General features: G+C 56.4%; 2 protein-coding genes across 2 annotated transcripts in view; one reads left to right on the top strand and one right to left on the bottom strand.

Moving 5' to 3' along the window:
- LOC148808677 (transcription factor 19-like) overlaps positions 1-5,561 on the top strand; it is a 10,917-nt gene extending 5,356 nt beyond the window's left edge. Inside the window, exons 2-3 of the mRNA XM_088909385.1 lie at positions 3,547-4,024; positions 5,351-5,561. Of these exons, the coding sequence (XP_088765511.1) occupies positions 3,547-4,024; positions 5,351-5,561 (689 nt within the window). The remainder of the gene's footprint in view (positions 1-3,546; positions 4,025-5,350) is intronic.
- Positions 5,562-7,776: 2,215 nt separating this feature from the next.
- LOC148808678 (POU domain, class 5, transcription factor 3-like) lies at positions 7,777-19,021 on the bottom strand. The gene is made up of 5 exons (XM_088909383.1): positions 17,436-19,021; positions 12,414-12,525; positions 11,596-11,726; positions 10,519-10,680; positions 7,777-10,128 (listed from the first exon to the last, which is right to left on the bottom strand). The coding sequence occupies exons 1-5, from the start codon at positions 17,718-17,720 to the stop codon at positions 9,907-9,909; spliced, it is 912 nt and encodes a 303-aa protein (XP_088765509.1). The 5' UTR covers positions 17,721-19,021; the 3' UTR covers positions 7,777-9,906.
- Between the last annotated feature and the right edge of the window lie 8,444 nt (positions 19,022-27,465).

The raw sequence follows: 27,465 nt of genomic DNA on the forward strand, positions 1-27,465 counted from the left end.
GAGGAAGGGCAGGAGAGGGGCTGGAGAGTCTTCATCGTGGATCAGAGCAGCTACGGTGAGTCTGAGGGGCTGTTTGTGTGTGTGTGTGAGACACTGTCACTGTGTGTGTGTGTGTGACACTGTCAGTGTGTGTGTGTGTGAGAGAGAGGAGGAGGAGGAGGAAGGGCAGGAGAGGGGCTGGAGAGTCTTCATCGTGGATCAGAGCAGCTACGGTGAGTCTGAGGGGCTGTTTGTGTGTGTGTGTGTGTGTGTGACACTGTCTGTGTGTGTGTGTGTGTGTGACACTGTCACTGTGTGTGTGTGAGAGGAGGAGGAGGAGGAAGGGCAGGAGAGGGGCTGGAGAGTCTTCATCGTGGATCAGAGCAGCTACGGTGAGTCTGAGGGGCTGTGTGTGTGTGTGTGTGTGTGTGTGTGACACTGTCAGTGTGTGTGTGTGTGAGACACTGTCACTGTGTGTGTGTGAGAGGAGGAGGAGGAGGAAGGGCAGGAGAGGGGCTGGAGAGTCTTCATTGTGGATCAGAGCAGCTACGGTGAGTCTGAGGGGCTGTGTGTGTGTGTGTGTGTGTGACACTGTCACTGTGTGTGTGTGTGACACTGTCAGTGTGTGTGTGAGAGAGGAGGAGGAGGAGGAAGGGCAGGAGAGGGGCTGGAGAGTCTTCATCGTGGATCAGAGCAGCTACGGTGAGTCTGAGGGGCTGTGTGTGTGTGTGTGTGTGTGTGTGTGTGTGTGTGACACTGTCACTGTGTGTGTGTGTGACACTGTCAGTGTGTGTGTGAGAGAGGAGGAGGAGGAGGAAGGGCAGGAGAGGGGCTGGAGAGTCTTCATCGTGGATCAGAGCAGCTACGGTGAGTCTGAGGGGCTGTTTGTGTGTGTGTGTGTGTGTGTGACACTGTCAGTGTGTGTGTGTGTGAGACACTGTCACTGTGTGTGTGTGAGAGGAGGAGGAGGAGGAAGGGCAGGAGAGGGGCTGGAGAGTCTTCATCGTGGATCAGAGCAGCTACGGTGAGTCTGAGGGGCTGTTTGTGTGTGTGTGTGTGAGAGACACTGTCACTGTCTGTGTGTGTGTGACACTGTCACTGTGTGTGTGTGTGAGAGACACTGTCACTGTCTGTGTGTGAGAGACACTGTCACTGTGTGTGTGTGAGACACTGTCACTGTGTGTGTGTGTGTGACACTGTCACTGTGTGTGTGTGTGTGAGAGAGGAGGAGGAAGGGCAGGAGAGGGGCTGGAGAGTCTTCATCGTGGATCAGAGCAGCTACGGTGAGTCTGAGGGGCTGTGTGTGTGTGTGTGACACTGTCAGTGTGTGTGTGTGACACTGTCAGTGTGTGTGTGTGTGAGACACTGTCACTGTGTGTGTGTGTGTGTGACACTGTCAGTGTGTGTGTGTGAGTGTGTGTGACACTGTCACTGTGTGTGTGTGTGTGTGAGACACTGTCACTGTGTGTGTGTGTGTGACACTGTCACTGTGTGTGTGTGTGTGAGACACTGTCAGTGTGTGTGTGTGAGAGGAGGAGGAGGAGGAGGACGGGCAGGAGAGGGGCTGGAGAGTCTTCATCGTGGATCAGAGCAGCTACGGTGAGTCTGAGGGGCTGTTTGTGTGTGTGTGACACTGTCACTGTGTGTGTGTGTGTGAGACACTGTCACTGTGTGTGTGTGTGTGAGAGGAGGAGGAGGACGGGCAGGAGAGGGGCTGGAGAGTCTTCATCGTGGATCAGAGCAGCTACGGTGAGTCTGAGGGGCTGTTTGTGTGTGTGTGACACTGTCACTGTGTGTGTGTGTGTGTGAGACACTGTCACTGTGTGTGTGTGTGTGAGAGGAGGAGGAGGAGGAGGAGGACGGGCAGGAGAGGGGCTGGAGAGTCTTCATCGTGGATCAGAGCAGCTACGGTGAGTCTGAGGGGCTGTGTGTGTGTGTGTGTGACACTGTCAGTGTGTGTGTGTGTGTGTGACACTGTCACTGTGTGTGTGTGAGAGGAGGAGGAGGAGGAGGACGGGCAGGAGAGGGGCTGGAGAGTCTTCATCGTGGATCAGAGCAGCTACGGTGAGTCTGAGGGGCTGTTTGTGTGTGTGTGACACTGTCACTGTGTGTGTGTGTGTGAGACACTGTCACTGTGTGTGTGTGTGTGAGAGGAGGAGGAGGAGGAGGACGGGCAGGAGAGGGGCTGGAGAGTCTTCATCGTGGATCAGAGCAGCTACGGTGAGTCTGAGGGGCTGTGTGTGTGTGTGTGTGTGTGACACTGTCAGTGTGTGTGTGTGTGTGACACTGTCACTGTGTGTGTGTGAGAGGAGGAGGAGGAGGAAGGGCAGGAGAGGGGCTGGAGAGTCTTCATCGTGGATCAGAGCAGCTACGGTGAGTCTGAGGGGCTGTGTGTGTGTGTGTGTGTGTGTGTGTGTGACACTGTCAGTGTGTGTGTGTGTGAGACACTGTCACTGTGTGTGTGTGAGAGGAGGAGGAGGAGGAAGGGCAGGAGAGGGGCTGGAGAGTCTTCATCGTGGATCAGAGCAGCTACGGTGAGTCTGAGGGGCTGTGTGTGTGTGTGTGACACTGTCAGTGTGTGTGTGTGTGTGTGACACTGTCACTGTGTGTGTGTGAGAGAGAGGAGGAGGAGGAAGGGCAGGAGAGGGGCTGGAGAGTCTTCATTGTGGATCAGAGCAGCTACGGTGAGTCTGAGGGGCTGTGTGTGTGTGTGTGTGTGTGACACTGTCACTGTGTGTGTGTGTGACACTGTCAGTGTGTGTGTGAGAGAGGAGGAGGAGGAGGAAGGGCAGGAGAGGGGCTGGAGAGTCTTCATCGTGGATCAGAGCAGCTACGGTGAGTCTGAGGGGCTGTGTGTGTGTGTGTGTGTGTGTGTGTGTGTGTGTGTGTGTGACACTGTCACTGTGTGTGTGTGTGACACTGTCAGTGTGTGTGTGAGAGAGGAGGAGGAGGAGGAAGGGCAGGAGAGGGGCTGGAGAGTCTTCATCGTGGATCAGAGCAGCTACGGTGAGTCTGAGGGGCTGTTTGTGTGTGTGTGTGACACTGTCAGTGTGTGTGTGTGTGAGACACTGTCACTGTGTGTGTGTGAGAGGAGGAGGAGGAGGAAGGGCAGGAGAGGGGCTGGAGAGTCTTCATCGTGGATCAGAGCAGCTACGGTGAGTCTGAGGGGCTGTTTGTGTGTGTGTGTGTGTGACACTGTCAGTGTGTGTGTGTGTGAGACACTGTCACTGTGTGTGTGTGAGAGGAGGAGGAGGAGGAAGGGCAGGAGAGGGGCTGGAGAGTCTTCATCGTGGATCAGAGCAGCTACGGTGAGTCTGAGGGGCTGTTTGTGTGTGTGTGTGTGACACTGTCACTGTGTGTGTGTGTGTGTGTGACACTGTCAGTGTGTGTGTGTGTGTGAGTTTGTGTGTGACACTGTCACTGTCTGTGTGAGTGTGTGTGTGAGACACTGTCACTGTGTGTGTGTGTGTGTGTGTGTGTGTCTGGGGTACAGTGTGTGTGTGTGTCTGGGGTACAGTGTGTGTTTCTGGGGGTACAGTGTGACCCCTCCTCCTCCCCCCTGTCCAGGCACGTGGCTGAACGACTCTCTCCTGCTCCGGGGTCAGAGGACGGAGCTCAGAGACGGGGACACGCTGACGTTCGGGGCGCCGGCCCGCGGCCCTGAGTGCTACTTCCTGTTCCAGCGCGCGCTGCTGCGGCCGGACGCCTTCGCCGCCATCGCGCTGCCCCGGGCCCCGGCCCCCCCGGCCCCCCCGGCGCGGCCCAGCCCCCCCCCGGCGCCCCGCCGCGCCTCGCTGGTGCTCAGCTCCATCGGCAGCATCAGCCGGCTGGGGGCGCGCCCCCTGACCTTCCACCCCGCGCCCCCTGCGGCCGCCGCGCCCCGCCAGCGCCGCAAGTCCGCCCACACGCTGCTGGCCGAGCCCGGGGACGAGCCGCCCGCCGCGCGGCGCCTCTGCCACTCCGAGTCCGAGGCCCGGCCCCCCCGGACCCCCCGCGGGCGGCGCCGCCGGACCCTCAGCAGCCCCCAGGACAGCGGCTCCGGAGGGTGAGCGCACACCGTCTCCGCACACTGTACACCGAGAGCTGCAGGAGTGGGGAACAGGCTGCCCGGCCGAGCCGAACTTGCGCTTTAACAAGCTTGAACAGGCTCTGCATCCTGTACCCCCAAACCGAGCTCTTTACAGGTCATGGGGATCCCACTACCGCCACCAGTGTGCAGCTCTTTACAGGTCCTGGGGATCCCACTACCGCCACCAGTGTGCGGCTCTTTACAGGTCCTGGGGATCCCACTACCGCCACCAGTGTGCAGGTCTTTACAGGTCCTGGGGATCCCACTACCGCCACCAGTGTGCAGGTCTTTACAGGTCAAGGGGATCCCACTACCGCCACCAGTGTGCAGCTCTTTACAGGTCATGGGGATCCCACTACCGCCACCAGTGTGCAGGTCTTTACAGGTCCTGGGGATCCCACTACCGCCACCAGTGTGCAGGTCTTTACAGGTCCTGGGGATCCCACTACCGCCACCAGTGTGCAGCCCCACCTGGATGAAGCTCCAGTCCTCAGCCCCACACACCAGCTCTCAGTGGGGAGGAGAGCAGAGGGATGAAGCCAGTTCAGAGAGGGGGTTTATTAGGAGGCCATGATGGGTAAAGACCAGGGGGGTTATTTGGCCAGAGACACCGGGGTATCGGCTTGTTCCCCCCTCCCGCCCCTCTCTGTGTACAGTAGAGCCTCCTGTCCTGACTGGAGGAGCTCACCCAGCTGTGTCTGGAGAGAAGCCAGGGTCTCGGCTTGTTCCCCTCTCCCACCACTCTCTGTGTACAGTAGAGCCTCCTGTCCTGACTGGAGGAGCTCACCCAGCTGTGTCTGGAGAGAAGCCAGGGTCTCGGCTTGTTCCCCCCTCCCACCCCTCTCTGTGTACAGTAGAGCCCCCTGTCCTGACTGGAGGAGCTCACCCAGCTGTGTCTGGAGAGAAGCCAGGGTATCGGCTTGTTCCCCTCTCCCACCCCTCTCTGTGTACAGTAGAGCCTCCTGTCCTGACTGGAGGAGCTCACCCAGCTGTGTCTGGAGAGAAGCCAGGGTATCAGCTTGTTGCCCCCTCCCGCCCCTCTCTGTGTACAGTAGAGCCCCCTGTCCTGACTGGAGGAGCTCACCCAGCTGTGTCTGGAGAGAAGCCAGGGTCTCGGCTTGTTCCCCCCTCCCACCCCTCTCTGTGTACAGTAGAGCCCCTGTCCTGACTGGAGGAGCTCACCCAGCTGTGTCTGGAGAGAAGCCAGGGTCTCGGCTTGTTCCCCCCTCCCGCCCCTCTCTGTGTACAGCAGCTGCTCTCCTTGCCGGGCCGGCTGACGCCCCTTCTCCCTGTCCCCCGCAGGCGGCGGCGAGGGCGGCCCCGGAAGCGCCCCCCCCTGGCGGCCCCGGGCGCAGAGCCCTGCGCGGCGCGGTGCTGCCTCCTGCCCCAGGAGGACACGGTGCAGTGGGTGCAGTGCGACGACTGCGACGCCTGGTACCACGTGGACTGTGCGGGGTGCAGCTACTCCTGCCTGCTGGACGACGCGGCCGAGTTCCACTGCGGCTGCCGCTGAGGGGGGGCCGCTTCCTGCTGGACCTGCTGGGGGTGTGGTCGCTTCCTGCTGGACCGGCTGGGGGTGTGGTCACTTCCTGCTGGACCGGCTGGGGGCCACTTCCTGCTGGACTAGCTGAGGGGGGGCCGCTTCCTGCTGGACTGGCTGGGGGCGGGGCCACTTCCTGCTGGACCTGCTGGGGGTGTGGTCACTTCCTGCTGGACCGGCTGGGGGCGGGGCCACTTCCTGCTGGACCGGCTGGGGGTGTGGTCACTTCCTGCTGGACCTGCTGGGGGCCGCTTCCTGCTGGACTGGCTGGGGGCGGGGCCACTTCCTGCTGGACCGGCTGGGGGCGGGGCCACTTCCTGCTGGACCGGCTGGGGGTGTGGTCACTTCCTGCTGGACCTGCTGGGGGCCACTTCCTGCTGGACCGGCTGGGGGTGTGGTCACTTCCTGCTGGACCGGCTGGGGGCCACTTCCTGCTGGACTGGCTGAGGGCGGGGGCCACTTCCTGCTGGACCGGCTGGGGGTGTGGTCACTTCCTGCTGGACCTGCTGGGGGCCACTTCCTGCTGGACCTGCTGGGGGCCGCTTCCTGCTGGACCGGCTGGGGGTGTGGTCACTTCCTGCTGGACCGGCTGGGGGCCACTTCCTGCTGGACTGGCTGAGGGCGGGGCCACTTCCTGCTGGACCGGCTGGGGGTGTGGTCACTTCCTGCTGGACCTGCTGGGGGCCACTTCCTGCTGGACCGGCTGGGGGCCTCTTCCTGCTGGACCCGGGGGGTCCCCCGTCTTGACAGCTCTGGGGTGGCGGGGAGTCGGTGAGCTGTTGGTGTCAGCAGTGGGATTCTCCTGTCACCCGGAGCCGCGCGCCGGGGAGCCAGTAGAGGGACGCGTGGTCCCTCCTGCCCCTGTGTCAGATGAATGTGTGGCTTCCTGAGCCCTGTACATACAAAGATCACTAATAGAGCTCTATTTTATCACTGGTGCTTGGTTTGTTTCCCTGATATTGTTTTAAATGTTGTTTTTAATCCAAAGCAATTTATATTTTTTTCTGCTGTAAAATGAGCACTTAAAGCATTAATAAGCAGTTCATAAACTCACCACTCCTTTGTCTCTGGTAACTTCCCAAGACTGTTGACAGCTGATTACACTGGAACTGACTGACACACCTGGAGCGGCTCAGACTGACTGCACTGACACACCTGGAGCGGCTCAGACTGACTGCACTGACATATCTGGAGCGGATCAGACTGACAGCACTGTCACACCTGGAGCGGCTCAGACTGACTGCACTGACATACCTGGAGCGGCTCAGACTGACTGCACTGACACACCTGGAGCGGCTCAGACTGACAGCACTGTCACACCTGGAGCGGCTCAGACTGACTGCACTGACATACCTGGAGCGGCTCAGACTGACAGCACTGTCACACCTGGAGCGGATCAGACTGACAGCACTGTCACACCTGGAGCGGCTCAAATGACAGCACTGTCACACCTGGAGTGGATCAGACTGACTGCACTGTCACACCTGGAGCGGCTCAAATGACTGCACTGACACACCTGGAGCGGCTCAGATGACTGCACTGACACACCTGGAGCGGCTCAGACTGACTGCACTGACACACCTGGAGCGGATCAGACTGACAGCACTGTCACACCTGGAGCGGCTCAGACTGACTGCACTGACATACCTGGAGCGGATCAGACTGACAGCACTGTCACACCTGGAGCGGATCAGACTGACTGCACTGACATACCTGGAGCGGATCAGACTGACTGCACTGACACACCTGGTGCGGCTCAGACTGACTGCACTGACACACCTGGAGCGGCTCAGACTGACTGCACTGACACACCTGGAGCGGCTCAGACTAACAGCACTGACACACCTGGAGCGGATCAGACTGACAGCACTGTCACACCTGGAGCGGATCAGACTGCTGCGCACTGGGAGTCTGACTGACAGCACTGTCACACCTGGAGCGGATCAGACTGCTGCGCACTGGGAGTCTGACAGCACTGTCACACCTGGAGTGGATCAGACGCCTGACCTCTGACCCCTGACCCCACCAGTCCCTGTTTCAGCAGACCCTGCAGCAGCTGTCTGATGTCCTCATGATCTCGGCAGTCCTGATGTGGAGGGATGGGTTTTGCCTGCCCCAAGCCCACCAGAGTGACACCCCTCGTGCGCGACGTGTACTCGGAGAATTAAGGTGGTTCTGACTCTGCGACTGTGTCGTAGTGATGCCCAGTTTATTCAGCCGCCTCCTTTAATCACGATCATCAGCTTTATTCCACAGGGCACCGCTAACAGTAGCTTCTTACAGCGCTGTACAGGCAAAGCAAAGACAGGAGAGAATACAGTTCACACAAAAGAAAACAAGTTCAGAACAAGGTCAAGACGCAGGGATTCATTCAATAAGCCCGTCTAAAGGGCTGGAGTCTGGATGGGCAGGAGACGCTCTCCGATAGCTCCAGCAGGAGGAGACGGCCCCGTCACCCCCAGAGTGTAGACAGACAGGAGCCCAGAGTCAGAGGAAGGGCTGGAGTCTGGATGGGCAGGAGACGCTCTCCGATAGCTCCAGCAGGAGGAGACGGCCCCGTCACCCCCAGAGTGTCGACAGACAGGAGCCCAGAGTCAGAGGAAGGGCTGGAGTCGGGATGGGTAGGAGACTCTCTCCGACAGTTCCAGCAGGAGGAGACGGCCCCGTCACCCCCAGAGTGTCGACAGACAGGAGCCCAGAGTCAGAGGAAGGGCTGGAGTCTGGATGGGCAGGAGACGCTCTCCGACAGTTCCAGCAGGAAGAGACGGCCCCGTCACCCCCAGAGTGTCGACAGACAGGAGCCCAGAGTCAGAGGAAGGGCTGGAGTCTGGATGGGCAGGAGACTCTCTCCGACAGTTCCAGCAGGAGGAGACGACCCCGTCACCCCCAGAGTGTCGACAGACAGGAGCCCAGAGTCAGAGGAAGGGCTGGAGTCTGGATGGGCAGGAGACTCTCTCCGACAGTTCCAGCAGGAGGAGACGACCCCGTCACCCCCAGAGTGTCGACAGACAGGAGCCCAGAGTCAGAGGAAGGGCTGGAGTCTGGATGGGCAGGAGACTCTCTCCGACAGTTCCAGCAGGAGGAGACGGCCCCGTCACCCCCAGAATGTAGACAGACAGGAGCCCAGAGTCAGAGGAAGGGAGGCTGGGAGGTGGGGAGCAGGGCGTCAGTGACTCAGACGGAGCCGGAGGGGCCGAGCCACACAGAGCAGGAGGATTCTGACACCTGACTGGCAGCCAGGGCAGGGACTCCAGGACAGGAGTGATGTGGTCTCCTGCACTCGAGCTGGTGTGGATTCTGGGCAGACTGGAGTTTGCTCAGTGTGGGTTTGGAAACCCCAGCCAGGAGGGTGTCAGGGGGTTGGTCCAGCTTTTCAGCCACAGGATGTGGTCGGGCGAAGTTCCTGAGCGAAGTTCCTGAGCTGGAAGAACGAGGGTCTGACAGCGTGTTGCTCGTGAGGGCCCGAGGTCGGGGCTGGATCGAAGATCACCCCCCAGGTCTTCACTCCCGACTGGAGCTCAAGCACAGCGTTGTCCACAGCCAGCGGCCAGCGATACCGCGCTGGACTGACAGTCTTCAGTCACGGGTCCGAGTCCTGTCAGGTGTGAGTCTTTCACCTGACGTTTCTGACAGGGGTGCAGCTAGACTGACTGATTGATTCACGGGGCGCTCAGGAGGAGTGAGAACCCGGCTGGTGTGGGGTCCTCCAGTGCAGGGCCAGGCCAGGGCTGAACCCCAGACCCCAGTGTGGGGGAGACAGGAAGGACAGAGGGGGGCAGGTCGCGCTCTGCAGACTTTATTTGACGCCAGGCGCAGGAATGATAGCGGACATTTACTCTGATGCGAAAAAAAAGACCAAAAACACCCCAACAGAGCACCCCGAAAAAGTGCTCAGCGACTGAACCCCCCTCCCCACCCCCCCAGGCCAGCAGGAATCGCATCCACAGGAAGCTCAACAGGAACGAGATCGCAGTCACGCGGGCCGTGCTGGGGGATGAGCGAACCCCAGGGGAGAGGCCAGGCGGGGTCACCGGCGACAGCGGGCGCGCCTCTGTACGCAGAGAGGGGTGGGTGCAGGGAGCTCCAGCTCTCTGGGCAAACCTGCGCAGTGGGGAGCGTGGGGGGGAGGCCTGGGGTCCCCTGGGGTTCGGACACCCCGCCTTTCTGCGCGTGCGTGAGTCCCGGTCTCCAGCTCCTGTCCTGCAGGGCAGAAGCCCCACCCCCTCCCCTCGTCTCCCGGCCAATCAGCTGGAGGGCACGCCGTGCCCCGCCCTGTGGGGGTGGGGCCAGCAGGCTCCTCCCCTCGTCTCCCGGCCAATCAGCTGGAGGGCACGCCGTGCCCCGGGGCCATGGGGGGCGGGGCCAGCGGGAAGGCCTCCCCCTCGGGGTACTGGGGCAGGAAGAGGGAGGCGGCGAAGGTGGGGCCGCCGTAGCCATAGTGATGGGCGGGGGCGGGGCCGGGGCCGCCGAACTCCTCGAACCCCGGATAGGAGCTGCGCTTGCCCTTCTGCCTGCGGTTACAGAACCAGACCCGGACCACCTGCGGGGAGAACCAGCGTCACAACAGAACCGGTGAACTCAGGTGAGATCAGTTCCCCTCTCCCGCCCCTCTCTGTGTACAGTAGAGCCTCCTGTCCTGACTGGAGGAGCTCATCCAGCTGTGTCTGGAGAGAAGCCAGGGTATCAGCTTGTTCCCCCCTCCCACCCCTCTCTGTGTACAGTAGAGCCCCCTGTCCTGACTGGAGGAGCTCACCCAGCTGTGTCTGGAGAGAAGCCAGGGTATCGGCTTGTTCCCCCCTCCTGCCCCCCTCTGTGTACAGTAGAGCCTCCTGTCCTGACTGGAGGAGCTCACCCAGCTGTGTCTGGAGAGAAGCCAGGGTCTCGGCTTGCTCCCCCCTCCCGCCCCTCTCTGTGTACAGTATGTACGTACGTCCTTGTCCAGGCTGAGGTCTCCGGCGATCTGCGCGATCTCCTGGGCGGAGGGCTTGGGGCACCTGGAGAAGTAGGACTCCAGGCTGCCGCGGACACTGGTCTCGATGCTCGTCCGCTTGCGCTTGCGGGCCTGAACTGCTGCCTGCTCCAGGCTACACAGCTGGGGGACAGGAGACACAGGGACAGGGCATCAGAGCTGCTGAGGGGGCAGGAGACACAGGGGCAGGGCATCAGAGCAGCTGAGGGGGCAGGAGACACAGGGACAGGGCAGGAGACACAGGGACAGGGCATCAGAGCAGCTGAGGGGACAGGAGACACAGGGACAGAGCAGGAGACACAGGGACAGGGCATCAGAGCAGCTGAGGGGACAGGAGACACAGGGACAGAGCAGGAGACACAGGGACAGGGCATCAGAGCTGCTGAGGGGACAGGAGACACAGGGACAGGGCATCAGAGCAGTTGAGGGGGCAGGAGACACAGGGGCAGGGCATCAGAGCAGCTGAGGGGGCAGGAGACACAGGGACAGGGCATCAGAGCAGCTGAGGGGACAGGAGACACAGGGACAGGGCAGGAGACACAGAGACAGAGCATCAGAGCAGCTGAGGGGGCAGGAGACAGACAGAGCAGGAGACACAGGGACAGGGCATCAGAGCAGCTGAGGGGACAGGAGACAGGGACAGAGCAGGAGACACAGGGACAGGGCATCAGAGCAGCTGAGGGGACAGGAGACGGGGACAGAGCAGAAGACACAGGGACAGGGCATCAGAGCAGATGCGGGTGCAGGAGACACAGGGACAGGGCAGGAGACACAGGGGCAAGGCATCAGAGCAGATGCGGGTGCAGGAGACACAGGGACAGGGCAGGAGACACAGGGGCAAGGCATCAGAGCAGATGTGGGTGCAGGAGACACAGGGACAGGGCATCAGAGCAGCTGAGGGGGCAGGAGACACAGGGACAAGACAGGAGACACAGGGACAGGGCATCAGAGCTGCTGAGGGGGCAGGAGACACAGCTGAGTCAGTGCGGCCCTCAGTGGCTCTGCCCGGCCCGCGGGGGGCGCTGTGCGGAGACACACCTCCTGCAGGTTCTCGTTGGAGTCGACCTCTCTCAGCCAGCGGTCCAGAAGGGGCTTCAGTTTGCACATGTTCTTGAAGCTGAGCTGCAGAGCTTCGAACCTGCAGATCGTGGTCTGACTGAACATCTTCCCTGGAGAGAGCAGGCAGCAGGTCAGGAGAGGGTCTGCAGTGTGTGTGTGCAGGGTGTGTGTGTGTGTGTGTGTGTGTACAGATCGTGGTCTGACTGAACATCTTCCCTGGAGAGAGCAGGCAGCAGGTCAGGAGAGGGTCTGCAGTGTGTGTGTGCAGGGTGTGTGTGTGTGCAGTCTGTACAGATCGTGGTCTGACTGAACATCTTCCCTGGAGAGAGCAGGCAGCAGGTCAGGAGAGGGTCTGCAGTGTGTGTGTGCAGGGTGTGTGCAGGGTGTGTGTGTGTGTGTGTGTGTGTGTACAGATCGTGGTCTGACTGAACATCTTCCCTGGAGAGAGCAGGCAGCAGGTCAGGAGAGGGTCTGCAGTGTGTGTGTGCAGGGTGTGTGTGTGTGTGTGTGTGTGTGTACAGATCGTGGTCTGACTGAACATCTTCCCTGGAGAGAGCAGGCAGCAGGTCAGGAGAGGGTCCAGCCCCACGTCCGCCTGTGTGAACCCCAGGGTGTGCAGTGTGTGTGTAGTTGTGTAGTAGTTGTGTGTTTGTAGTTGTGTAGTAGTTGTGCAGTGACAGTACCGTACAGCACCCCCAGGGCCAGCCCCACGTCCGCCTGTGTGAACCCCAGGGTGTGTAGTTGTGTGTGTGTAGTTGTGTGTTTGTAGTTGTGTAGTAGTTGTGTAGTGACAGTACCGTACAGCACCCCCAGGGCCAGCCCCACGTCCGCCTGTGTGAACCCCAGGGTGATGCGCTTGTGCTTCAGCTCCTTGGCAAACTGTTCCAGCTCCTCCGCGCTCGGCGTCTCCTAGCAACAGCAGACACACGGAACCCGTTACCACATGACAACAGGGTAAAAACACAGTACAGTGCAGTAGAGCCCAGTGAGATCAGGGTAAAAACACAGGACAGCGCAGTAGAGCCCAGTGAGATCAAGGTAAAAACACAGGACAGCGCAGTAGAGCCCAGTGAGATCAGGGTAAAAACACAGGACAGCCCAGTGAGATCAGGGTAAAAACACAGGACAGCGCAGTAGAGCCCAGTGAGATCAAGGTAAAAACACAGGACAGCGCAGTAGAGCCCAGTGAGATCAGGGTAAAAACACAGGACAGCCCAGTGAGATCAGGGTAAAAACACAGGACAGTGCAGTAGAGCCCAGTGAGACCAGGGTAAAAACACAGGACAGCGCAGTAGAGCCCAGTGAGATCAGGGTAGAAACACAGGACAGCGCAGTACAGCCCAGTGAGATCAGGGTAAAAACACAGGACAGCGCAGTAGAGCCCAGTGAGATCAGGGTAAAAACACAGGACAGCCAAGTGAGATCAGGGTAAAAACACAGGACAGCTCAGTAGAGCCCAGTGAGATCAGGGTAGAAACACACGACAGCGCAGTACAGCCCAGTGAGATCAGGGTAAAAACACAGGACAGTGCAGTACAGCCCAGTGAGATCAGGGTAAAAACACAGGACAGCGCAGTAGAGCCCAGTGAGATCAGGGTAAAAACACAGGACAGCGCAGTAGAGCCCAGTGAGATCAAGGTAAAAACACAGGACAGCGCAGTAGAGCCCAGTGAGATCAGGGTAAAAACACAGGACAGCCCAGTGAGATCAGGGTAAAAACACAGGACAGTGCAGTAGAGCCCAGTGAGACCAGGGTAAAAACACAGGACAGCGCAGTAGAGCCCAGTGAGATCAGGGTAGAAACACAGGACAGCGCAGTACAGCCCAGTGAGATCAGGGTAAAAACACAGGACAGTGCAGTACAGCCCAGTGAGATCAGGGTAAAAACACAGGACAGCGCAGTAGAGCCCAGTGAGATCAAGGTAAAAACACAGGACAGCGCAGTACAGCCCAGTGAGATCAGGGTAAAAACACAGGACAGTGCAGTACAGCCCAGTGAGATCAGGGTAAAAACACAGGACAGCGCAGTAGAGCCCAGTGAGATCAAGGTAAAAACACAGGACAGTGCAGTAGAGCCCAGTGAGACCAGGGTAAAAACACAGGACAGCGCAGTACAGCCCAGTGAGATCAGGGTAGAAACACAGGACACTGCAGTACAGCCCAGTGAGATCAGGGTAAAAACACAGTAGAGCTCAGTGAGATCAGCGTAAAAACACAGGACAGTGCAGTACAGCCCAGTGAGATCAGGGTAAAAACACAGGACAGTGCAGTAGAGCCCAGTGAGATCAGGGTAAAAACACAGGACAGCCCAGTGAGATCAGGGTAAAAACACAGGACAGTGCAGTAGAGCCCAGTGAGACCAGGGTAAAAACACAGGACAGCGCAGTACAGCCCAGTGAGATCAGGGTAGAAACACAGGACACTGCAGTACAGCCCAGTGAGATCAGGGTAAAAACACAGTAGAGCTCAGTGAGATCAGCGTAAAAACACAGGACAGTGCAGTACAGCCCAGTGAGATCAGGGTAAAAACACAGGACAGTGCAGTAGAGCCCAGTGAGATCAGGGTAAAAACACAGTACAGTGCAGTACAGCCCAGTGAGATCAGGGTAAAAACACAGGACAGCCAAGTGAGATCAGGGTAAAAACACAGGACAGTGCAGTAGAGCCCAGCGAGATCAGGGTAAAAACACAGGACAGTGCAGTACAGCCCAGTGAGATCAGGGTAAAAACACAGTACAGTGCAGTAGAGCCCAGTGAGATCAGGGTAAAAACACAGGACAGCGCAGTACAGCCCAGTGAGATCAGGGTAAAAACACAGTACAGCGCAGTAGAGCCCAGCGAGATCAGGGTAAAAACACAGGACAGCGCAGTAGAGCCCAGTGAGATCAGGGTAAAAACACAGGACAGCGCAGTACAGCCCAGTGAGATCAGGGTAAAAACACAGGACAGCCAAGTGAGATCAGGGTAAAAACACAGGACAGCTCAGTAGAGCCCAGTGAGATCAGGGTAGAAACACAGGACAGCGCAGTACAGCCCAGTGAGATCAGGGTAAAAACACAGGACAGCGCAGTACAGCCCAGTGAGATCAGGGTAAAAACACAGGACAGCGCAGTACAGCCCAGTGAGATCAGGGTAAAAACACAGGACAGCGCAGTAGAGCCCAGTGAGATCAAGGTAAAAACACAGGACAGCGCAGTAGAGCCCAGTGAGATCAGGGTAAAAACACAGGACAGCCCAGTGAGATCAGGGTAAAAACACAGGACAGTGCAGTAGAGCCCAGTGAGACCAGGGTAAAAACACAGGACAGCGCAGTAGAGCCCAGTGAGATCAGGGTAGAAACACAGGACACTGCAGTACAGCCCAGTGAGATCAGGGTAAAAACACAGTAGAGCTCAGTGAGATCAGCGTAAAAACACAGGACAGCCAAGTGAGATCAGGGTAAAAACACAGGACAGTGCAGTAGAGCCCAGCGAGATCAGGGTAAAAACACAGGACAGTGCAGTACAGCCCAGTGAGATCAGGGTAAAAACACAGTACAGTGCAGTAGAGCCCAGTGAGATCAGGGTAAAAACACAGTACAGTGCAGTACAGCCCAGTGAGATCAGGGTAAAAACACAGGACAGCCAAGTGAGATCAGGGTAAAAACACAGGACAGTGCAGTAGAGCCCAGCGAGATCAGGGTAAAAACACAGGACAGTGCAGTACAGCCCAGTGAGATCAGGGTAAAAACACAGTACAGTGCAGTAGAGCCCAGTGAGATCAGGGTAAAAACACAGGACAGCGCAGTACAGCCCAGTGAGATCAGGGTAAAAACACAGTACAGCGCAGTAGAGCCCAGCGAGATCAGGGTAAAAACACAGGACAGCGCAGTAGAGCCCAGTGAGATCAGGGTAAAAACACAGGACAGCGCAGTACAGCCCAGTGAGATCAGGGTAAAAACACAGGACAGCGCAGTACAGCCCAGTGAGATCAGGGTAAAAACACAGGACAGCCAAGTGAGATCAGGGTAAAAACACAGGACAGCTCAGTAGAGCCCAGTGAGATCAGGGTAGAAACACAGGACAGCGCAGTACAGCCCAGTGAGATCAGGGTAAAAACACAGGACAGCGCAGTACAGCCCAGTGAGATCAGGGTAAAAACACAGGACAGCGCAGTAGAGCCCAGTGAGATCAGGGTAAAAACACAGGACAGCGCAGTAGAGCCCAGTGAGATCAAGGTAAAAACACAGGACAGCGCAGTAGAGCCCAGTGAGATCAGGGTAAAAACACAGGACAGCCCAGTGAGATCAGGGTAAAAACACAGGACAGTGCAGTAGAGCCCAGTGAGACCAGGGTAAAAACACAGGACAGCGCAGTAGAGCCCAGTGAGATCAGGGTAGAAACACAGGACAGCGCAGTACAGCCCAGTGAGATCAGGGTAAAAACACAGGACAGTGCAGTACAGCCCAGTGAGATCAGGGTAAAAACACAGGACAGCGCAGTAGAGCCCAGTGAGATCAGGGTAAAAACACAGGACAGAGCAGTAGAGCCCAGTGAGATCAAGGTAAAAACACAGGACAGCGCAGTAGAGCCCAGTGAGATCAGGGTAAAAACACAGGACAGCCCAGTGAGATCAGGGTAAAAACACAGGACAGTGCAGTAGAGCCCAGTGAGACCAGGGTAAAAACACAGGACAGCGCAGTAGAGCCCAGTGAGATCAGGGTAGAAACACAGGACACTGCAGTACAGCCCAGTGAGATCAGGGTAAAAACACAGTAGAGCTCAGTGAGATCAGCGTAAAAACACAGGACAGTGCAGTACAGCCCAGTGAGATCAGGGTAAAAACACAGGACAGTGCAGTAGAGCCCAGTGAGATCAGGGTAAAAACACAGTACAGCCCAGTGAGATCAGGGTAAAAACACAGGACAGCCAAGTGAGATCAGGGTAAAAACACAGGACAGTGCAGTAGAGCCCAGCGAGATCAGGGTAAAAACACAGGACAGTGCAGTACAGCCCAGTGAGATCAGGGTAAAAACACAGTACAGTGCAGTAGAGCCCAGTGAGATCAGGGTAAAAACACAGGACAGCGCAGTACAGCCCAGTGAGATCAGGGTAAAAACACAGTACAGCGCAGTAGAGCCCAGCGAGATCAGGGTAAAAACACAGGACAGCGCAGTAGAGCCCAGTGAGATCAGGGTAAAAACACAGGACAGCGCAGTAGAGCCCAGTGAGATCAGGGTAAAAACACAGTACAGCCCAGTGAGTCTGATACTGTCCTGATAGATGATACTAATTGAGGATGCTGACTGTATTGATATGATACTGCCAGTATTGATACATGATACTGAGAGTATTGATTTATTGACTGTATTGATACATGATACTGATTGATTATACCGACCGTATTGATTTATTGACTGATATATTGATTATACTGATTTATTAAACTGGCTGTATTGCAGCTCGCTGAGGAGCCCACGGGCACGAGCAGCCGCAGGAAGCACGCCTTGATGTCCGAAACGCGTGGATTAATCACTCGGTATTTCTCCCGCGAAAGAATCGCATTTCTCACCCGGGACTCCGAGGACTAACATCGCATTTTTCCCACGGATGACCCCGGACAAGACAGTGTCGCGGACATTTCACGCGTGGGCTGCCTCGAAAACAAACCGTGCGCGACACGAACACGGTCCCCCCGTGGCGCACCCACGGGGAAAACCCCGTCTCGGACGCAAAGGAGAGACGGGCCGTGTGATCCAACCGACAATGAGACGGGAGACCGATTCGGATCACCACGGGAGACGCGGACCGCGCGTGGGGCGAGCAGCGACCCCGACTCACCTCGTCCCCGCTGTCCGCGGCGGGCGCGCCGGCTCCCTCGCTCCGCGGGCTGGCGCCGCTCTCCGGCGGGCCGGGCGGCGTGGGCGGCGTGGGCGGGGGCCGCGCCAGCCGGCAGGAGGTCCAGGGCGCGCAGCCCGGCGCGTCGCGCTCCGCCTTGAGCGGGGGGGCCGCGGGGGCCCCAGGGGCCCAGGGCGCGGGGCCGGGCAGCGGCGGCCCGGGCAGGAAGCCCAGGTCGAAGGCCTCGCTGTAGAAGTCCTCAGGGGGGAAGGGGAAGGGTCTGGCCATGGTGTCTCCTCTCCTCGAGTGGCTCCCCGCTGGACTCCTCTCTCTGTGTGGCCCCGTCCTGCTCCGTCTCCTCTCTCTGTCTCCGGCTGTGTCTCCTCTCTCTGTGTGCCCCCGTCCTGCTCAGTCTCCTCTCCCTCTGTGCCTCCTGCGCAGTCTCCTCTCCCTGTGTGCCCCAATCCTGCTCAGTCTCCTCTCCCTCTGTTTCTCTGTGCCTCCTGCGCGGTCTCCTGTCCCTGTGTCTCTCTGTGTCTCTCTGTGCCTCCTGCGCGGTCTCCTCTCTCTGTGTCTCTCTGTGCCTCCTGCGCGGTCTCCTCTCTCTGTGTCTCTCTGTGCCTCTCTGTGCCTCCTGCGCGGTCTCCTCTCTCTGTGTCTCTGTGTCTCTCTGTGCCTCTCTGTGCCTCCTGCGCGGTCTCCTTTCCCTGTGTCTCTCTGTGCCTCCTCTCTCTCCGCCTCCCTTGCTACACTCATGCTAACGAAGCGACACCTCTGGCCCAGCTGGGCCCTAACGGCCCTCAATCTCAGCCCCCCCCCCCTCCAGGAATAACAAAACCAGGAGCCTCCTCTCTCCACACTGCTGGGACCCGAGACTAACGGCTCTCCGCAGGGGGCCGGTACACAGCCCTGCAGGCACAGTGGGGCAGCTTTCTGCAGCCTGAGCTGCTCCAGTCAGGACAGGACACTCTACTGTACACAGAGAGGGGCAGGAGAGGGGAGCTGTTCTCACTGGGCGTTACTGGTCGTTTGGCCCAATGTGACACGTGAGCTAGCGTACCTGTCTGTGACATCCTGACAATCGGAACGATCCCTTTCCTGCTCAGCCCCTGTCTGATATGGTGTCTTGTGTCCCTCTCCTGGCCAGAAGACTGCGGTACGTTGACGATAGTGAGATGCTCTGTGCCAGAGCTGGGTGGGGTGACGGTTAGGTCTCGATTTTGTGGAAGACATTGTCTTTGGTCTTGAACTGGATGAATATCTTTGCCCTGTGTGTCCAGTAAGCAGTTCACATCCTCCAGATGTCAGGGAGTCTGTTGCTAGGTGACACATCTGTAAAGAAGCTGGGCTCTCTCCTCTCTTCTCCCCTCTCTCTCCTCTCTCTCTCTCCTCTGCTCCCTCTCCTCTCTCTCCTCTCCTCTCTCCTTTTAGTCCTGCAGTTTCATGCAGTCCCTCAGCCAGACTGAAAACACGAGGAACTAGGCTCTACTGCACTGTACTTTGTTTTTACTCTGATCTCACTGGGCTCTACTGCACTGTACTGTGTTTTTTTACCCTGATCTCACTGGGCTGTACTGCACTGTCCTGTGTTTTTACCCTGATCTCACTGGGCTGTACTGCGCTGTCCTGTGTTTTTACCCTGATCTCACTGCGCTGGACTGCGCTGTCCTGCGTTTTTACCCTGATCTCACTGGGCTGTACTGCGCTGTACTGTGTTTCTACCCTGATCTCTCTGGGTTTACTGTGTTTCTACTCTGATCTCTCTGGTTTTACTGTGTTTCTACCCTGATCTCTCTGTGCTCAGGGGCTGTTTCAGTTCCTCTGTCTCACACCCCCAATGTCCCCCTCTCCTCTCAACGGCTCTCCTGCAGTTTCCCTGAAGGCCGTTCCTGGGACAAAGGCCGAACTGCGACACCTTCCCAGGCTGGAGAGCCCCATCACCGGCCCCATTGTCCCAGCTGAAGAGCCCATCATCACCGGCCCCATTGTCCCAGCTGAAGAGCCCATCACAGCAGCCATTCCAGTCCGACAGCCCGGAGCGACGCTCTCGCCCGAAACTGAGCCTCTTGCACAGAGAGCCCTGACTGACGTCCCTCTGTCCCTCTGTCCTCTCACACAGAGAGCTCTGACTGACGTCCCTGTGTCCTCTCACACACAGCCCTGACTGACGTCCCTCTGTCCCTCTGGCCTCTCACACAGAGCCCTGACTGACGTCCCTCTGTCCCTCTGTCCCTCTGGCCTCTCACACAGAGCCCTGACTGACGTCCCTCTGTCCTGATCTCTGATAGTCCTGAGAGGAATCTTCTAGACTGGTCTGGAACAGTCCATACAGCCCCAGACTGGACTGGTCAAGACTATAGTGGACTGGGCTGTACTGGACTCTAACAATGACTACGGCCCCAGACTGGACTGGTCAAGACTATAGTGGACTGGGCTGTACTGGACTCTAACAATGACTACAGCCCCAGACTGGACTGGTCAAGACTATAGTGGACTGGGCTGTACTGGACTCTAACAATGACTACGGCCCCAGACTGGACTGGTCAAGACTATAGTGGACTGGGCTGTACTGGACTCTAACAATGACTACGGCCCCAGACTGGACTGGTCAAGACTATAGTGGACTGGGCTGTGCTGGACTGTAAGGGCTGTCCAGCCATCAGCAGCTCTTAAATTCGTCCCGGGCCTTAGTACACATGCACAGGCCCACAGCGGCTGGAGACACGCGTGACACCCCGGGGCGCAAATCCGCCCCGGCCGCACACGCGTGTCCGTGACTGCTGCACTGCAGGCCAGAAGGGGCGGCTGTGAATTCACCGGGTCCGGTTACACGGATTCCCGGAGCTGTCACTAAGCGTGACTGCGGCCGGAGAGTTTTTATTCATCGCCAATGATGTAAGTAAACAATGTAATGTAATAATAATGCAAGTAAACAAGACGGGGGGCACAGGCGCACTTCCTGTCGCTCGGTTACCGTGACAACAGACAGTGCTTCCGACCTCCGGTTACAGAAACACCGCCCCTGCGAGGGCAGAACCAATCAGCCTTTAGACTGCAGCCCTAGCAACCAATAGGAGGGCTAGTTATACTTCCTCATTTTAACCCTTAAGCAGTCGATGGCGGACTGAAGTAAACCAGCCGAAAGCGTGGAAAAGACACGTTATTATAAACATAAAATGAAGTGGTCTGGAAAGTACCCTGTGTTTGAGCATTTTAAAATGGATGTAAGGGGGTATTTGCAGACTATTTCGAAGTGCAAAAATATGAAAGCAGTGCGGACATTATTTTTATTTAATTTGTTTAACCTTTTTTCATACCTTGAATTTGTGTGGTAATATTTACCCCTGACGATATTGTTGTCTTGAATTGTTATATGTACTCTCGTTTGTATTGTCATTTTTGTTCTTTTGTTAAGCATAAATAAAAAAAGCGTGGAAAAGAGAATATATTTTACATCTGTCGGAGGGCCTAAACTTTAATGGACTTTATACAATACGCAATTTGGAAACCACAATATTTTAAGAGTTGCAATAATAAATGCAACCGAACAATTATGATCGAGCGTTTCTTTCGTGTCCTCAAGGAGAAAGTCATTTTTAATGATGGACGATGATCCTTTCATTTCTGCGAGAACTGAATACATTACTCTCCCCACGCCGCCAACAACTAAAGACATTCATTTTCAAATACTGAACAACACGTATCCCACTAAGGAATGTCCGACACCAGGGTTTTATTTCGACTGTAACACCCGGCTGTACTTTGTTGTGGATCTGATACCGAAACAACCCTTTCATGGAAACTGAACCTTTCAGGATATTGTTTTGGTGTTCTGAATTCAATCAGAGAAGTTCGTATGTTGTTCTCACGTTGGCAACGTTTTACATCCATATAGAGCCAAAAAAAAACCTCCCGTGTGCTTTAGAGCATTTTTTAAAAATTCATTAAAGCCATACTAATATGCATTAAAATTTATAAAAAGTATGCTCGGTGAGTTGGTTTACAGAAATCTTTTAGCATATAAATAACATTCTGACTCCTAAAACCACCCAGCCTTCGTCCTGTTGATAAGGCTCTGATCTGTGTCTGTTTCGCTCATGTGATGTTGTCTTTGTGCTGTCATGGCGATACCCGTGCTGCTCGTATTGTCTGTCTTGGCGGACTGAATTCAACCAGCCAAAAGCCTCGAACAGAGAATATTTTTTACATCTGCCGGAGGGTCTGAACTTTAATTGACCTTATTATAACGCGGGATGTGGAAACGCCTCCGCCGGTAATGTCGACCCCGAGTCTGTAAGAGAGGGCGAGAAAGGCCACAGGCTGGAGCGGGTCAGGGGCTCCGGCTGGGCCGATACATCCCTTAGTAGCTGACTGATCCCAGGAGCTCATCCAGCTTCAACAACAGGGCTGGGCAGCTTGTTCCCCCCTCCCGCCACTCTCTGTGTACAGTAGAGCCTCCTGGCCTGACTGGAGGAGCTCACCCAGCTGTGTCTGGAGAGAAGCCAGGGTATCAGCTTGTTCCCCCCTCCCACCCCTCTCTGTGTACAGTAGAGCCCCCTGTCCTGACGGGAGGAGCTCATCCAGCTGTGTCTGGAGAGAAGCCAGGGTATCGGCTTGTTCCCCCCTCCCGCCCCTCTCTGTGTACAGTAGAGCCTCCTGTCCTGACTGGAGGAGCTCACCCAGCTGTGTCTGGAGAGAAGCCAGGGCCTCGGCTTGTTCCCCCCTCCCACCCCTCTCTGTGTACAGTAGAGCCTCCTGTCCTGACTGGAGGAGCTCATCCAGCTGTGTCTGGAGAGAAGCCAGGGCCTCGGCTTGTTCCCCCCTCCCGCCCCTCTCTGTGTACAGTAGAGCCCCCTGTCCTGACTGGAGGAGTTCATCCAGCTGTGTCTGGAGAGAAGCCAGGGTATCGGCTTGTTCCCCCCTCCCACCCCTCTCTGTGTACAGTAGAGCCTCCTGTCCTGACTGGAGGAGCTCACCCAGCTGTGTCTGGAGAGAAGCCAGGGCCTCGGCTTGTTCCCCCCTCCCACCCCCCTCTGTGTACAGCAGTTCCTCCTGTGTACTCTGTTATGCTGTTTAGTACTATAACCAGAAGTGTTTCTGTCAGGTCAGTGTGCCGAGAGGAGTTCATCGTTCCAGAGCAGGGAAATCGATGTCGGTCCAGCATGATTTTAAAAACGTCTGAGATTTCTCACCGCACTTTTCTTGTTTCAGAAGATAGACGATACTCAGGAAAAGGAAGGACTGATGGTTTCCTCATCCAGTTGGAGTGCAGAAAGCACAGGATGTGTGCTCGGTCGCGGACGGGTTCCTGGGAGACAGCGAGGACGGCTGGACTGGATATCTTGTACTTTGCAGGAAGTGAGCTGAAGTAGTGTACTGCAGGGGGGCGAGAGGGCCCTGTTTCTGGTTTTGAGTAGTCACTGAGCTGATTCACGACGCATTCTTTTCTCTTGTTTTCTGGCTCGAGTTTCTGAAGGGAGCCTCACAGACTCACAGCGACGTGGCAGAATAATTCCGCAGTTCTCCGGAGTCGGAGAGCCCCCGCTGGCTGGGAGGCAGACCAGCGGCACCGGGCCAGACCAGAGTCGTGATCGGCTCTCTCGGGGAGGACCTGATCCCGGCTGGGTCAGTGCTGTGTCCCAGACCCTCTCCCTCTGAAGGTGTTATAATAATAGTTGGCTCACGGAGTCCCTAACTGTCATTAACCTCCGACTCCGCACTTCTCCCCCTGATGTGACGTGTAGCGGCACTGCTGGCAGGGAGCGGGAGCAGACGGACTCTGCGGTCACGCCCCCAGTCCAGTCTGCCCCGCACACCACACAGCGCCTGCGGATGTCATGTGTACTTCTCTTCCTATCGCATGTATTCGCCCTGTCGTGCTTGTTGGCGCACTAGAACAGCCCTCGGCCCCCAGCCGCCGCGCGTCCCGGCCGTGCGCGCTCCCGAGCCCGGCGGCGGCGGCGGCGCGGTTTGTCCCCGACGAGCCGCCGTCCCGCCCCAGACCGGAAGAGGAAGAGGAAGAGGATGAGCATGGCGGCGCTGCGCTTGTGGCTCCGCTGTCTGTTCGGCCCCAAGCTGACCCGGATCCACCGGGACCCCGAGCAGGCTGGGTCCGGGCCCGGCTCGGTGAGTGAGGGGCGGGAGGGGCGATCGGGATCCGCGGAGCAGCAGCAGCAGTCCGGCTCCCGGTACCGGCCCAGGGTCGGGTCCGGTCCGGTCGGGTCCGGTCTGACGGCTCCTGCTTCTCAGGCTGATCTTCCCGGAGGGGATCTGTGCTTCACTGCGGAAATAAAAACCACTCGCGCTGCAAACAGCATCTCTCTCCTCCCGCTGCAAGAACAGGGTCGTAACCCGACTGTCTGTGTCTAAAGACCTTCACATATACCGTCTGAACCCCCCTCTCTCTCAGTGCAGTGTTCATGTACTGGAGTGTCCAGTCAGTGTGTCTGTATGAACCCCTCTCTCTCTCAGTGCAGTGTTAATGTACTGGAGTGTCCAGTCAGTGTGTCTGTATGAACCCCTCTCTCTCTCAGTGCAGTGTTAATGTACTGGAGTGTCCAGTCAGTGTGTCTGTATGAACCCCTCTCTCTCAGTGCAGTGTTCATGTACTGGAGTGTCCAGTCAGTGTGTGTGTATGAACCCCTCTCTCTCTCAGTGCAGTGTTCATGTACTGGAGTGTCCAGTCAGTGTGTCTGTATGAACCCCTCTCTCTCTCAGTGCAGTGTTCATGTACTGGAGTGTCCAGTCAGTGTGTGTGTATGAACCCCTCTCTCTCTCAGTGCAGTGTTCATGTACTGGAGTGTCCAGTCAGTGTGTCTGTATGAACCCCTCTCTCTCTCAGTGCAGTGTTCATGTACTGGAGTGTCCAGTCAGTGTGTGTGTATGAACCCCTCTCTCTCTCAGTGCAGTGTTCATGTACTGGAGTGTCCAGTCAGTGTGTCTGTATGAACCCCTCTCTCTCTCAGTGCAGTGTTCATGTACTGGAGTGTCCAGTCAGTGTGTGTGTATGAACCCCTCTCTCTCTCAGTGCAGTGTTCATGTACTGGAGTGTCCAGTCAGTGTGTGTGTATGAACCCCTCTCTCTCTCAGTGCAGTGTTCATGTACTGGAGTGTCCAGTCAGTGTGTCTGTATGAACCCCTCTCTCTCAGTGCAGTGTTCATGTACTGGAGTGTCCAGTCAGTGTGTGTGTATGAACCCCTCTCTCTCTCAGTGCAGTGTTCATGTACTGGAGTGTCCAGTCAGTGTGTGTGTATGAACCCCTCTCTCTCTCAGTGCAGTGTTCATGTACTGGAGTGTCCAGTCAGTGTGTCTGTATGAACCCCTCTCTCTCTCAGTGCAGTGTTCATGTACTGGAGTGTCCAGTCAGTGTGTGTGTATGAACCCCCCTCTCTCTCAGTGCAGTGTTCATGTACTGGAGTGTCCAGTCAGTGTGTCTGTATGAACCCCTCTCTCTCTCAATGCAGTGTTCATGTACTGGAGTGTCCAGTCAGTGTGTCTGTATGACCCCCTCTCTCTCTCAGTGCAGTGTTCATGTACTGGAGTGTCCAGTCAGTGTGTCTGTATGAACCCCTCTCTCTCAGTGCAGTGTTCATGTACTGGAGTGTCCAGTCAGTGTGTGTGTATGAACCCCTCTCTCTCTCAGTGCAGTGTTCATGTACTGGAGTGTCCAGTCAGTGTGTGTGTATGAACCCCTCTCTCTCAGTGCAGTGTTCATGTACTGGAGTGTCCAGTAAGTGTGTCTGTATTAACCCCTCTCTCTCTCAGTGCAGTGTTCATGTACTGGAGTGTCCAGTCGGTGTGTCTGTATGAACCCCTCTCTCTCTCAGTGCAGTGTTAATGTACTGGAGTGTCCAGTCAGTGTGTGTGTATGAACCCCTCTCTCTCTCAGTGCAGTGTTCATGTACTGGAGTGTCCAGTCAGTGTGTCTGTATGAACCCCTCTCTCTCTCTCAGTGCAGTGTTCATGTACTGGAGTGTCCAGTCAGTGTGTGTGTATGAACCCCTCTCTCTCTCAGTGCAGTGTTCATGTACTGGAGTGTCCAGTCAGTGTGTCTGTATGAACCCCCCTCTCTCTCAGTGCAGTGTTCATGTACTGGAGTGTCCAGTCAGTGTGTCTGTATTAACCCCTCTCTCTCTCAGTGCAGTGTTCATGTACTGGAGTGTCCAGTCAGTGTGTCTGTATGAACCCCTCTCTCTCAGTGCAGTGTTCATGTACTGGAGTGTCCAGTAAGTGTGTCTGTATTAACCCCTCTCTCTCTCAGTGCAGTGTTCATGTACTGGAGTGTCCAGTCGGTGTGTCTGTATGAACCCCTCTCTCTCTCAGTGCAGTGTTAATGTACTGGAGTGTCCAGTCAGTGTGTCTGTATGAACCCCTCTCTCTCTCAGTGCAGTGTTCATGTACTGGAGTGTCCAGTCAGTGTGTCTGTATGAACCCCTCTCTCTCAGTGCAGTGTTAATGTACTGGAGTGTCCAGTCAGTGTGTCTGTATGAACCCCTCTCTCTCAGTGCAGTGTTAATGTACTGGAGTGTCCAGTCAGTGTGTCTGTATGAACCCCTCTCTCTCAGTGCAGTGTTAATGTCCTGGAGTGTCCAGTCAGTGTGTGTGTATGAACCCCTCTCTCTCTCAGTGCAGTGTTCATGTCCTGGAGTGTCCAGTCAGTGTGTGTGTATGAACCCCTCTCTCTCTCAGTGCAGTGTTCATGTACTGGAGTGTCCAGTCAGTGTGTGTGTATGAACCCCTCTCTCTCTCTCAGTGCAGTGTTCATGTACTGGAGTGTCCAGTCAGTGTGTCTGTATGAACCCCCCTCTCTCTCAGTGCAGTGTTAATGTCCTGGAGTGTCCAGTCAGTGTGTGTGTATGAACCCCTCTCTCTCTCAGTGCAGTGTTCATGTCCTGGAGTGTCCAGTCAGTGTGTGTGTATGAACCCCTCTCTCTCTCAGTGCAGTGTTCATGTACTGGAGTGTCCAGTCAGTGTGTGTGTATGAACCCCCCTCTCTCTCAGTGCAGTGTTCATGTACTGGAGTGTCCAGTCAGTGTGTGTGTATGAACCCCCCTCTCTCTCAGTGCAGTGTTCATGTACTGGAGTGTCCAGTCAGTGTGTCTGTATTAACCCCTCTCTCTCTCAGTGCAGTGTTAATGTCCTGGAGTGTCCAGTCAGTGTGTGTGTATGAACCCCTCTCTCTCTCAGTGCAGTGTTCATGTCCTGGAGTGTCCAGTCAGTGTGTGTGTATGAACCCCTCTCTCTCTCAGTGCAGTGTTCATGTACTGGAGTGTCCAGTCAGTGTGTGTGTATGAACCCCTCTCTCTCTCAGTGCAGTGTTCATGTACTGGAGTGTCCAGTCAGTGTGTGTGTATGAACCCCTCTCTCTCTCAGTGCAGTGTTCATGTACTGGAGTGTCCAGTCAGTGTGTGTGTATGAACCCCTCTCTCTCTCTCAGTGCAGTGTTCATGTACTGGAGTGTCCAGTCAGTGTGTCTGTATGAACCCCCCTCTCTCTCAGTGCAGTGTTAATGTCCTGGAGTGTCCAGTCAGTGTGTGTGTATGAACCCCTCTCTCTCTCAGTGCAGTGTTCATGTCCTGGAGTGTCCAGTCAGTGTGTGTATGAACCCCTCTCTCTCTCAGTGCAGTGTTCATGTACTGGAGTGTCCAGTCAGTGTGTGTGTATGAACCCCCCTCTCTCTCAGTGCGGTGTTCATGTACTGGAGTGTCCAGTCAGTGTGTGTGTATGAACCCCCCTCTCTCTCAGTGCAGTGTTCATGTACTGGAGTGTCCAGTCAGTGTGTCTGTATTAACCCCTCTCTCTCTCAGTGCAGTGTTAATGTCCTGGAGTGTCCAGTCAGTGTGTGTGTATGAACCCCTCTCTCTCTCAGTGCAGTGTTCATGTCCTGGAGTGTCCAGTCAGTGTGTCTGTATGAACCCCTCTCTCTCTCAGTGCAGTGTTAATGTACTGGAGTGTCCAGTCAGTGTGTGTGTATGAACCCCTCTCTCTCTCAGTGCAGTGTTCATGTACTGGAGTGTCCAGTCAGTGTGTGTG

This window comes from Atractosteus spatula, unplaced genomic scaffold (genome assembly GCF_055471065.1).
Source record: "Atractosteus spatula isolate fAtrSpa1 unplaced genomic scaffold, fAtrSpa1.hap1 Scaffold_202, whole genome shotgun sequence".
NCBI classification, from domain to species: Eukaryota; Metazoa; Chordata; class Actinopteri; order Semionotiformes; family Lepisosteidae; genus Atractosteus; species Atractosteus spatula.

Excerpts from the sequence above, each read along its gene's own strand:
- LOC148808678 (XM_088909383.1), bottom strand. The coding sequence starts at position 17,720 with ATGGCCAGACCCTTCCCCTTCCCCCCTGAGGACTTCTACAGCGAGGCC. Across the intron at positions 10,681-11,595 it reads CCAACGAGAACCTGCAGGAG|CTGTGTAGCCTGGAGCAGGC; the intron begins GTGTGTCTCCGC and ends CCTGTCCCCCAG. Across the intron at positions 10,129-10,518 it reads ACCTCAGCCTGGACAAGGAC|GTGGTCCGGGTCTGGTTCTG; the intron begins GTACGTACATAC and ends TTCTCCCCGCAG.